Source organism: Notolepis coatsorum, assembly GCF_963971535.1.
Source record: "Notolepis coatsorum genome assembly, chromosome: 11".
Classification (NCBI taxonomy): domain Eukaryota; kingdom Metazoa; phylum Chordata; class Actinopteri; order Aulopiformes; family Paralepididae; genus Notolepis; species Notolepis coatsorum.
In genome coordinates, this window is record NC_140175.1 from 110195854 (window position 1) to 110209507 (window position 13654).

Sequence of the window (13654 nt, forward strand, 5' to 3'; positions counted from 1 at the left end):
TTTATACCGTGGTGAATATGAGTATAGTTGTAGAGTGATCCTGTGTAATCCCAGGGAACTCCGTCAAACAGCCCCTTAGTGAAATCCATTTATCACGTTGCCATTTTTCGCCTGATTATCGAATCATCCTGAAATCAACGCTACATTATCGGTATTGTTTCCTCGTGCATGCACGAAAGGGGACGGGGGAAAACCGGCCCTCTGTGCGTCTATCGCAGCCAACGGCGCGCGCACACGCACACACACACACGGGCTGCAATCGCGGCAAAAAAATTATCGGATCAACGCAAGATTGGTAATATATAGTCCTTACCTTGTCTCTGATGTAATGCAAAAAGAATAATCCAATTATCTGATCGCCATTCCAAATATTCATCACGATCGTTTGTCCAACGTTATCCAGCATTGCACATGAACGGGCGGGCGGATGAACTCGTCGAGGCAACCATGGTGACCGCTTGTCTTGCCGGAGTGTTTAGGACCCGCCCCCACGCCCCAGCTCGCCCGAGAAAACAAACCACATTGTTTCAAATGGAGTGCAATAGTGGCCGCAAGGCGTTAGGCGGTGGTATTGACCGTCTGCGATCTCAGACACATTCAGGACAGCATGCACAAGGTGCCTCGATGGGTTATGAATGGCAATAGTGAATAAAAGAAAAACAAGACAAAAACATAGATCTACGTTTCCGGCACTCAACCGCTGGGCCACAGAAACGTAGATCTACGTGAACGCAAACAAATTGTTAACCCTTTCACTGCCACGCTACAGAAGGTGAACCCTTTACTATCACACTACCGACGGTAACCCTCGGTAGTGTGATAGTAAAGGGTTAACCTTCTGTAGTGTGGCAGTGAACGGGTTAACCTGCTGTTGTGTGGCAGTGAAAGGGTTAAAAGGACCCATGTAGTCTCAGTGTTCCCCTTGTACTAGGGGTGTAACGATGCATCGATCCTAAGGTGACGATTCAACTGCATCGATTTGAAAATGTTAGAATATCTTCAATATCTTTTATATTTTTTTAAATATAGGTTGATTTTTTATTGACCTATAGTCCAGACCATTCATGCTGAGTGAATCAGTTCCCCCAGCCACATTTGTGTATTCAAAAATATTTGGGGAATTAACTGATCGAAAATGTATCGAATCGAATCGTGGTCAAATGTGTAGTTATCCTATATAGGTTTAAGAGGGGAGGTCGCTTATAAGCCCTTGGTTGTTTTTTTTTACCTTTCCTGCACATTTGAACTGTTCTTTTTTTTTTACTTTATTCCAGAATGTATGTTTGTAAGTGCGAATAACAATAAAATAAATAAAAATAAAATAAAGAGATTTCATGATGCATCGAATCGTTGCCTGAAGAATCGTAATCGAATCGTTGTGGGGTCAAATATCTACACCCCTACATTGTACTATAATAATATAGACCCGTCCGTGAAGGAAGGGGCTCCGAGACCTTTACAGCCCAGTGTTCCAGCCCCACCCTGAGGCACAGCCTCGTCTCATCCCGTCACGAGGGGGGAGCCACCAGAAACCGGCACGCAACACATTTCACATCCCGGCTCACAGATTGAGAAACGCTGCATTAAACATGATGCCCTAAGTGCAATTCTCCAATGGTTCGGAATGAGGACGATGTACCAGCAGACGCAGCCGTGTAAAGAGTATCGAGTATGGCCGCTGTGATGGCGTGAGAGAATGTCGTGTCTATTCCACCACAATGCCTGAGCATCCTCTTTTGTCTGTTAGCAAGCATTGGAGCTCACATTTGCTCCCCAACATTAGAGCTACTATGTAGAGATGCAACATTAGAGCTGCTATGTAGAGCTGCAACATTAGAGCTGCTATGTAGAGCTGCAACATTAGAGCTGCTATGTAGAGCTGCAACATTAGAGCTGCTATGTAGAGCTGCAACATTAGAGCTGCTATGTAGAGCTGCAACATTAGAGCTGCTATGTAGAGCTGCAACATTAGAGCTGCTATGTAGAGCTGCAACATTAGAGCTGCTATGTAGAGCTGCAACATTAGAGCTGCTATGTAGAGCTGCAACATTAGAGCTGCTATGTAGAGCTGCAACATTAGAGCTGCTATGTAGAGCTGCAACATTAGAGCTGCTATGTAGAGCTGCAACATTAGAGCTGCTATGTAGAGCTGCAACATTAGAGCTGCTATGTAGAGCTGCAACATTAGAGCTGCTATGTAGAGCTGCAACATTAGAGCTGCTATGTAGAGCTGCAACATTAGAGCTGCTATGTAGAGCTGCAACATTAGAGCTGCTATGTAAAGCTGCAACATCTGGTGGCTGCCATTAGCTCCGAGTTTAGATTAGGAGGACCGAGTGACAGCATCAATGAATGGGGACAGCAACACTTAACAGAGTCCCCCATTACAGAAAATAAGCATTTAATCTTGTGGACGAGTCCACGCGGTCCTCATCGCCGGCATCATGGAGAACCATGTGGACTAACCGCTGCGCTACGCGCTGGTGGTTGTACATAGTTGAGTCCAGATTGTATTTAGTGTATGTTACAGGTTTGGGATCAGGGCGGGGTATTGTGGTGTCGAGAGAGGTCGTTATGCATGCAGGGTTCCCATAGACATTGCAACACGAAATTCAAGGACTTTCGTTATTCTGATCATATTTCATATTTTCGCCATGGTATTCATATTTCACTGACGGAGCCTTGTCGGATGCTGTGTGAGCCAGCACAACTCTGCAACGCTTCAATACTGCCACCTGGTGGCTGATCGGCGAGTTGCAACCGGAAGTGGATCTCTTGAGATCCCGGTGCGTCTCCCTATTCCGTCCGGCCACTCGTATATGGTCGCGAAACTCAATACACACACCGTGGATATGGATCCTTGCCATAACTCAATAATCGACATGATTTGGGCGTGTATTCGTATTATACAAACCGGAAATAGATCGCCTCGATCCCCATCACATAACTGGGATCTGTTTGCTCCACTCTCATCGCCCAACGCTAAGAGGAGGATGCCGTGAGTTTCAGTGTGAGTGATTATTATTATCGATACAAACTGCTCTGATCAATATATCACCCATACTACATAAATCATTTAACGTCGATCACGGAATTATAAATGCCCCCCCCCCCCCCCCCCCCCCTCCGTTCACCCGCGCATGATCAGTCATAATGTTTAGGACCATGTACAGTTGACATTTTTTATATAGCGTGGATCGGTATCAAACGGCATTTGATAATCTAATATATGCATTTATGTCTATATCTCACGTTCTAGGAAATACTGCAGAAAACGATAAAAACATATTTATACTCTAGACGGTATTTTCGTATGAATGTGTGAATGAAAAAGTAAAACGTTCCTACATCCTGAACGATAGATAATCGATGTTGAATGGGGCATAGTAATGTCAATTTAGCAATACAATTAAAAAAGTTATAGCCCTGCAAAGAAGGTGAACATCTCCATAGACTTACAGTGCTGGCAGTGATCAAACATTGATGGATATAAGCGTGGCAGAGAAAGTGTTAAAAAAGGATACAATTCACTTTTAAATGCCGTTTTTTTTTTTATAGAAAATAATTATCGGATCCAATATTTATGGCTTAAAAAAACCAATTTCCGACAATTAGTTACACTTTAAATAAAGAAATATTAAATGTCTCGATTCAGAACAATTTGATCATGGATGAACAAAACATTCAATGTGAATGGTTGATTTGAATCGCAAGGACCTTTTAACCCCTTCACTGCCACACTACAGAAGGTTAACCGTTTAAATCTGTGATAGCAAAGGGTTAACCTTCTGTAGTGTGGCAGTGAAAGGGTTAACCGGCTGTCGTGTGGCAGTGAAAGGGTTGACCTTCTGTGTATGGTAGCAGTGAAAGGGTTAACCGTTTTGGTAGTGCGGCAGTGAAAAAAAAAATTGGCTGTTTTCAAGGACTTCAAGGACCTGGTGCGAACCCTGCTAGTTATGCATGGAGCTAAAGCATGGACCCCACAAGGCAAAGAATATAACAAACAAGGTGAAGTAGCCCAGATCTAGTGTGAAGCGAAGCCGTGAGTCTTCCTCTGGGCCGCTCGGCCCTCAGTCTCTCAGACTCCAGACGCACCCGCGGACCAGAAACAAGTGGAGCAGCAAATGTAAGATGCTGTATGAAATATTAAAGCAGGGAGGATTCCCGCTCTGCGCTCTTGGTCCTGTTGTGTTGCATTAGGTCCAGTGCTGGTTCTGTTGTGTTGCATTAGGTCCAGTGCTGGTTCTGTTGTGTTGCATTAGGTCCAGTGCTGGTTCTGTTGTGTTGCATTAGGTCCAGTGCTGGTTCTGTTGTGTTGCATTAGGTCCAGTGCTGGTTCTGTTGTGTTGCATTAGGTCCAGTGCTGGTTCTGTTGTTGCATTAGGTCCAGTGCTGGTTCTGTTGTGTTGCATTAGGTCCAGTGCTGGTTCTGTTGTGTTGCATTAGGTCCAGTGCTGGTTCTGTTGTTGCATTAGGTCCAGTGCTGGTTCTGTTGTGTTGCATTAGGTCCAGTGCTGGTTCTGTTGTTGCATTAGGTCCAGTGCTGGTTCTGTTGTGTTGCATTAGGTCCAGTGCTGGTTCTAGTGCTGGTTCTGTTGTGTTGCATTAGGTCCAGTGCTGGTTCTGTTGTGTTGCATTAGGTCCAGTGCTGGTTCTGTTGTTGCATTAGGTCCAGTGCTGGTTCTGTTGTTGCATTAGGTCCAGTGCTGGTTCTGTTGTGTTGCATTAGGTCCAGTGCTGGTTCTGTTGTGTTGCATTAGGTCCAGTGCTGGTTCTGTTGTTGCATTAGGTCCAGTGCTGGTTCTGTAGTGTTGCATTAGGTCCAGTGCTGGCCCGGGGAGCATGCCGTGGGGTGGGGACACACATAGGTCACATGGTCTCTAGTGAAGGTCCCGCCCCCCGGCCTGACAGGAGCTGTGTGTGTTTGTGCGTGCCTGTTACCAGGGCCAGGGGACATGCATTGCTATTCCTTTCACTATTTGGGCAACTTTACAATTCCTGTGAACACATCTGTAAAGTATTTTTTTTTGTATTCATTTTTATATTTTTTATCAATTACTCAAAAGCTAAATCTTTCGACTTCAAGATTCCAAGCTGTTTGGGCTGGCTCCGCCCATAAGCACTTTGAGTGACAGTCGCCCACAGTCTGCGACTGGCAGACAGAGGGAGAGATAGAGAGATTGAGGGGGATACTAATTAATTTCATTAATTTTATTAATAATCCCACGTAGAGCTGCCGCGGTATTGATATTTTCCTTACCGCACGAATTTGCGAAATATTTCCTACCGCCGCGGTAATTACCGCACAGTGCGCACAAAAAAAAAAAAAATTTGAATGCATTTTTAATTTTTTTTTAGTAGTCTACTCTTATAGCCTGCCTCTAGTCTAATGGCGCTTTTCCACTGCATATTACCTACTCGACTCGACCCGCTTTAGGCACCTGGTACTTCGTTCCTTTTCCACTGCAGCCAGGTACTACTCCGTTTGGGGAATGGGGATGCAGGCGGGGCCGCCGCCGCTCGCTTGTGTACACTGAAAGCTCCGTGGGCATAGATGTCCGAGGGCTTGCAGCAAGCCAGAGTTTAACACAGTTTCAATCAATCAATCAATAACAACATTAACCAGACTCTCGTTGCGTCTATTCTGCCAAAGCTAACGTTACCTCTCATTGTGTATTCTACCAAGCAAACCCGGGTTTAACGTTACCTCTCGTGTATATCGGATAACAACAACAAACTTAACACATCAGCGATCTTGTTGTGACACTAAACTCTCCGCTCGGTGGTAAATTGGGTTGATGTCGGTTTTGTTTCATCAATAAATAAGGCAGAATACACAGTGAATCCATTCTTTTTTGTTTATTGCACTTGGTTCTGTCGCAAACAAATCCTGAATGAAATGCATCCTTAGCGAGGCAGTAAAGATGGCGGCGTTCTGTTTTCTACAAAGTGTGACGCGTCGAGTAGGGGGTATCTGCAGAGCCGCAGAGCCAGGCTGGACCAATAGGGTCGCTTGGAACCGAGTAGGGTATATCTGCAGAGCCGCAAGCCGCAAGCCAACTTTATTATTATTATAAAAAACAGCAGTGACGCGGTATTCAGCCTAACTCTGCGGTGAGCGTGATGCAACAGCGATACCGCGGTAATGCGGTTATCGCGGCAGCTCTAATCCCACGGGACAATGCACATTGGTAACTTGTTTCAAATGACAATATATACCGCTGTGAATATTATTGCACGGATCGGAATATGGGAGCGCGCGTGGGAGTCAAAGATATTTTGACAGTGATATGAGAGTGCTCCCAGGGAGAAGCCCCACACCAGCCCCGCGCGCCGGTCAGGTTGTGTGTAAAAAGCGTGTGTTTATTTCCCCGACAGAAGCTCCTGTCCCTCTCTATCTCTCTCTCTCTCTCTCCCTCTCTCTCTCTCTCTCTCCCTCTCCATCTCTCTCCCTCTCTCTCGTTCTCTCTCTCTCCCTCTCCATCTCTATCTCTCTCTCTCTCCCTCTCTCTCTCTCTCCCTCTCCATCTCTCTCTCTCTCTCTCTCTCTCTCCCTCTCCATCTCTCTCTCTCTCTCTCTCCCTCTCTCTCTCTTCCTCTCTCTCTCTCTCCCTCTCCCTCTCCATCTCTCTCTCTCTCTCTCTCCCTCTCTCTCTCTCCCTCTCTCTCTCCATCTCCATCTCTCTCCCTCTCTCTCGTTCTCTGCCTCTCTCTGTCGGCACCCACCCGTTTGAGGAAGTGAAGGTATTTCCACTCACTCTGCTGTTGAGCAAATGGTTGCGCTACAACCATAGAGGGGCCGTTAGTTATGCAAATCAGCGCCTTATTCACGTCAGCAAAACAGTCAAATCAGAATGGCTTAGTTGAGCGAGGAAAGATCTCGTGAAACTCGAGACTAGACTGATGAGTCAAAATGATAATTAGAGACACAGACCCCATTGATATAATCCCCCATTGCTAGGAAACAATGCTAAACACTGGAAAAGGCCATTTATAAGTCACAGGACCTTTAAGTATAATTTCTGGGTACTTTTTACACCCCTGCTGTTACCTGTGAGCAGCCAGCGCTGGCCAGACCACTGCCATCACAAGAAGACTGCACTCCCTCAACCTGCACTCCTGGGTTAGAGTTAGACTGAGAGAGAGAGAGAGGGGGGGGGGGCAGAGTGGGGAGAAACAGACACAGAAGAGTCAAATTTCCACCCAGCAAGTCAATAAAAACGAATTTCATATTTTCAATGACGCAACAAAAGCCACTAGATCAATAAATCCCGAGTAGAAATGTTTTATTTTATTTAATATGACGTGAGGACAAATAGATAACACTTAGCATGCCATTGCATTAATCACTGTATCATAAAACATTAATAATTGCAATATTATCTCTTGAGGGAGGGGGGGTAAGAGGATGAGACAGAGAGAGGGAGAGAGGGAGAGAGAGAAAGAGAGCGACAGAGACAGAGAGAGAGCGAGAGAGAGAGAGAGAGAGAGAGAGAGAGAGAGAGAGAGAGAGATGTGATACAGCAGCTGTAGCAGCATCAGGCATCTCTGACCTAGATAAGCTCCACTCAGCCTAGAGGATTACCATCTGAGGGGGGAGGAACAACAAACGCACCCTATGTGATGTATCTACACATCTAGACAGACAGGCACGTACACACACAGGCACGTACACACACACACACACAGGCACGTACACACACACACACACACACACACACACACACCAGCAAGACATGATTGTGAGACTATACATGAACACAGACAGAAATCCACAGCAGACTAAAAGCTACATGAGGGTACTCTCTGTATGGCACCGCGCGCGCACGTGTGCCTGTGTGTGTGCCTGCGTGTGTGTCATGCCTGGCTCCAGTACCACTCTGTACCAGTGTGTTCATGCATTGTGTGACTGTGGGCTGTTCGGTGACATACAGGGTGTGTCCATGCCACCCACCCGCCCGCCCGCCCGCCCACTAGAGACACATGAGGGCAGCAGGACAGATCACTAGAGATGAGGGCAGCAGGACAGATCACTAGAGACACATGAGGGCAGCAGGACAGATCACTAGAGACACATGAGGGCAGGAGGACAGATCACTAGAGACACATGAGGGCAGCAGGACAGATCACTAGAGACACATGAGGGCAGGAGGACAGATCACTAGAGACACATGAGGGCAGGAGGACAGATCACTAGAGACACATGAGGGCAGCAGGACAGATCACTAGAGACACATGAGGGCAGGAGGACAGATCACTAGAGACACATGAGGGCAGCAGGACAGATCACTAGAGACACATGAGGGCAGGAGGACAGATCACTAGAGACACATGAGGGCAGCAGGACAGATCACTAGAGACACATGAGGGCAGCAGGACAGATCACTAGAGACACATGAGGGCAGCAGGACAGATCACTAGAGACACATGAGGGCAGGAGGACAGATCACTAGAGACACATGAGGGCAGCAGGACAGATCACTAGAGACACATGAGGGCAGCAGGACAGATCACTAGAGACACATGAGGGCAGCAGGACAGATCACTAGAGACACATGAGGGCAGCAGGACAGATCACTAGAGACACATGAGGGCAGGAGGACAGATCACTAGAGACACATGAGGGCAGCAGGACAGATCACTAGAGACACATGAGGGCAGCAGGACAGATCACTAGAGACACATGAGGGCAGCAGGACAGATCACTAGAGACACATGAGGGCAGGAGGACAGATCACTAGAGACACATGAGGGCAGCAGGACAGATCACTAGAGACACATGAGGGCAGGAGAGATCACTAGAGACACATGAGGGCAGCAGGACAGATCACTAGAGACACATGAGGGCAGGAGGACAGATCACTAGAGACACATGAGGGCAGGAGGACAGATCACTAGAGACACATGAGGGCAGCAGGACAGATCACTAGAGATGAGGGCAGCAGGACAGATCACTAGAGACACATGAGGGCAGGAGGACAGATCACTAGAGACACATGAGGGCAGGAGGACAGATCACTAGAGACACATGAGGGCAGCAGGACAGATCACTAGAGACACATGAGGGCAGGAGGACAGATCACTAGAGACACATGAGGGCAGCAGGACAGATCACTAGAGATGAGGGCAGCAGGACAGATCACTAGAGACACATGAGGGCAGGAGGACAGATCACTAGAGACACATGAGGGCAGGAGGACAGATCACTAGAGACACATGAGGGCAGCAGGACAGATCACTAGAGACACATGAGGGCAGCAGGACAGATCACTAGAGACACATGAGGGCAGGAGGACAGATCACTAGAGACACATGATGGCAGCAGGACAGATCACTAGAGACACATGAGGGCAGCAGGACAGATCACTAGAGATGAGGGCAGCAGGACAGATCACTAGAGACACATGAGGGCAGCAGAACAGATCACTAGAGACACATGAGGGCAGGAGGACAGATCACTAGAGATGAGGGCAGCAGGACAGATCACTAGAGACACATGAGGGCAGGAGGACAGATCACTAGAGACACATGAGGGCAGCAGGACAGATCACTAGAGACACATGAGGGCAGGAGGACAGATCACTAGAGACACATGAGGGCAGGAGGACAGATCACTAGAGACACATGAGGGCAGGAGGACAGATCACTAGAGACACATGAGGGCAGCAGGACAGATCACTAGAGACACATGAGGGCAGCAGGACAGATCACTAGAGACACATGAGGGCAGCAGGACAGATCACTAGAGACACATGAGGGCAGGACAGATCACTAGAGACACATGAGGGCAGGAGGACAGATCACTAGAGACACATGAGGGCAGGAGGACAGATCACTAGAGACACATGAGGGCAGGAGGACAGATCACTAGAGACACATGAGGGCAGCAGGACAGATCACTAGAGACACATGAGGGCAGGAGGACAGATCACTAGAGACACATGAGGGCAGGAGAGATCACTAGAGACACATGAGGGCAGGAGGACAGATCACTAGAGACACATGAGGGCAGCAGGACAGATCACTAGAGACACATGAGGGCAGGAGGACAGATCACTAGAGACACATGAGGGCAGGAGAGATCACTAGAGACACATGAGGGCAGGAGGACAGATCACTAGAGACACATGAGGGCAGCAGGACAGATCACTAGAGACACATGAGGGCAGCAGGACAGATCACTAGAGACACATGAGGGCAGGAGGACAGATCACTAGAGACACATGAGGGCAGCAGGACAGATCACTAGAGACACATGAGGGCAGGAGGACAGATCACTAGAGACACATGAGGGCAGCAGGACAGATCACTAGAGACACATGAGGGCAGCAGGACAGATCACTAGAGACACATGAGGGCAGCAGGACAGATCACTAGAGACACATGAGGGCAGCAGGACAGATCACTAGAGACACATGAGGGCAGCAGGACAGATCACTAGAGACACATGAGGGCAGCAGGACAGATCACTAGAGACACATGAGGGCAGCAGGACAGATCACTAGAGACACATGAGGGCAGCAGGACAGATCACTAGAGACACATGAGGGCAGGAGGACAGATCACTAGAGACACATGAGGGCAGGAGGACAGATCACTAGAGACACATGAGGGCAGCAGGACAGATCACTAGAGACACATGAGGGCAGGAGGACAGATCACTAGAGACACATGAGGGCAGCAGGACAGATCACTAGAGACACATGAGGGCAGGAGGACAGATCACTAGAGACACATGAGGGCAGCAGGACAGATCACTAGAGATGAGGGCAGCAGGACAGATCACTAGAGATGACAGTGTCACTGTTACAAAGGATCAGATTAAACCGAATATATATATTTATTTATTGATATATATTGCATAGTATTTGTATATCGTTTGATATCCCTTGTATATTCCTTGTACATATACACGGAATATCCCTTTAGCCCAGACCATAATAGTTCATTCTCCTATTGGACAGCAGTCCACCGGCGCCAGGGACCGGCCTCCGGAGTCAGGTTCAAAGTCACCGTCAAGACGTGTCTGGACATGCCCGGCCTTGCCCAGGGATACGCGACAGAAATGAGATTGGTACTAGTTTGTTCACCGTGCGTATAAATACGGCGCAGGTGAATATAGAAGCCCCTTAGCCTTCTTAGCCTTAGTATGTTACCCAATAAGTTGAAGCCTCACCCACGATACAACGTGCGGTGAAGTATGGCCTGTTTGGCCCCAGAATAGAGCATTGAGACCGCGTGCGAATTAATAACTGAATTGTCAGAGTTTGGCGCTATACCGTCGAGGGCGACATATTTCTATTAAGTCATTAATAGTCTATTTGTGTATAGTGTATCGTGCGGTTAAAGTTCTACAGTGACCAGCATCTCCAACGCTTCCTCGTATTAGCTAGAGTTCTTATCCAGGCTGGGCTGACCACATGGCGCTTTCACCCGAGGAGACCTAGACGAGAACCGTATGGACATGTACACTGGATTAATCTACCCGACGACTACATAGCCCTTTGCGGCTGGAATATATTTGCTTTGGTCCTGTGATTTATGGAGCGGATAATCGCCGACGCCTGCACGTGTTGGATTTACCCCGCGAGGAGTCAAGTCGAGTCGGCGCCTCAGAGAGCCTGAGGCCGACTAGCTTTCTTCACTGTGGAGCTACAGTCTACGGAGAACAGCTGTATTCGTCTGTGGATCAAGAGGCTATTGCACCGGCTCCTGTACCTGGAGTCTCCTTAGTCATCGTTGACCAGACGTTCTACTACCGACAGATCTTCTACCCCTGCTGGCTTACAACCAGGGGGAACCCCTTCCAGTATCTCCCGCTATATTACTAGTGTACCATAGATATAATTCCCTAAGATTCAGGTTGTATAATTACCTCCTGCGTAACCAGAGAATGGACATTCGTTGTTGATTTGCCTACGCACATTCCTTTGCCTTACAAGTGCATTCAAAGAATAATGTAAAGTATCCTATGTACCTTTTGCTCCATTAAATACTTGATTATACCTTTGTTCGGAACCGATTTCATTGTGGGAAGTGTTCATCATATTCATATATCGTGTACTGTATGGCCAGTAATTAAAGTACATAAAGCGGTAGTGGTTTAATGATACCATACTTATCAATACAGTCAGGGAATTGTACCCCTCAGTTACAGTCATAGTCCTAACATTGTCAAATGTCCCTTCATCTGTCTTTAGGAACATCTTGCTCGTGGACTGCAGTTGAATATTAGCCTGCTGGCTAAAACTGGTACAAATGTAAAAATGTACAGAACTGTCCATTGTCCCTGCAAATAAATAAATGTATACAATGGCATGATGCAAATTTATTGATTCTGATTCTTGATTTTAGGAATGAAACCAAGATGGCGGACAATAACCTTTATGAATGAATGTATTGATAGCGTCATAACGACTCATTCAAAAACGATTCTGTCACGTGGAATGTGTTAGTTGCTTACACAATGTTGGATTATGTAATTGGTTGGTCATGGCTCATTGTGAAACAAAATATAAATCGCGCGAAGTGTGTTGTTGGATGCCATTCGTTATAGAACCTCCCTCTCCTTCAAAAGGACACTCTCATTTCACTGTTAATAACATTTTCAATCAATCAATCCAATCAATCCAATAACAACCACTCACTTCACTGTTAGACGGCATGCTTTGAAGCAACCTATTGCTTCGAAGTGGTTATACTTAGGCCCTCTTTCGAAGTGGGTTATGCTTAGAGTTTATCTTTAGAGCAGGGCAATAGACCACCAGCCCTGATTCCAAACTCTAAGCATAACCCACTTCGAAAGAGGGCCAAGCATAACCACTTCGAAGCACAAGGCGGACATTAATAAAATGTTCAATCAATCCAATAACAACCACTCACTTCATTCCTAGATGGCATGCTTTGGAACAGTGCACCTCCGAGCTGCTTCTATAGAAAGTAGGTTAAAAAAATATATAGGGAGGCAACCTCTCTTCTTTTTTTTAACCTACTTTTTCTGCAGATGGTTTTGTGAATAAATCTCCATTATGCTTCAATTAATGTGTGTTTATTGTATAGCAATAAGGTAAGGTTGGATGAATTCGGCAATTGTATAAAGATGTAGCACTGTCTATCTGTAATAACATTTTCAATCAATCAATCCAATAACACACGCTCACTTCATTCTTAGATGGCATGCCTTGAAACAGCGCACCTCCGAGCTGCTTCTACACACGGAGGCAACTTCTCTTTTTTTTTTTGGACCTACTTTTTCTGCGGATGGTTTTGTGAATAAATCTTCAATTAATGTGTGTTTATTGTATAGCAATAAGGTTGGATGAATTCGGCAATTGTATAAAAGACATTACACCACTTGTAGTCGTGTGTTATGAGAATGAGATCATGCCTAGGGGGGTCTAACGACCACCCCTAGGCATGATCTAATTCTCATAACACACTCCTGCGTGATGTAATGCTTAAACATAAACTGAAACATTAACCCTTTCACTACCACACTACAGAAGCTTAACCCTTTCACTACCACACTACAGACGGGTGTGATAGTGAAAGGGTTAACCTTCTGTAATGTGGTAGTGAAAGGGTTAACCGTCTGTAGTGTGGTAGTGAAAGGGTTAACCTTCTGTAGTGTGGTAGTGAAAGGGTTAACCGTCTG

The 13654-nt window shown here is 46.6% G+C and overlaps 1 protein-coding gene across 1 annotated transcript in view; it reads right to left on the minus strand.

Moving 5' to 3' along the window:
* apc (APC regulator of WNT signaling pathway) overlaps positions 1-13654 on the minus strand; it is a 236617-nt gene that overhangs the window by 47268 nt on the left and 175695 nt on the right. The window contains exon 8 of the mRNA XM_084325051.1: positions 7052-7135. Within this exon, the coding sequence (XP_084181177.1) occupies positions 7052-7135 (84 nt within the window). The remainder of the gene's footprint in view (positions 1-7051; positions 7136-13654) is intronic.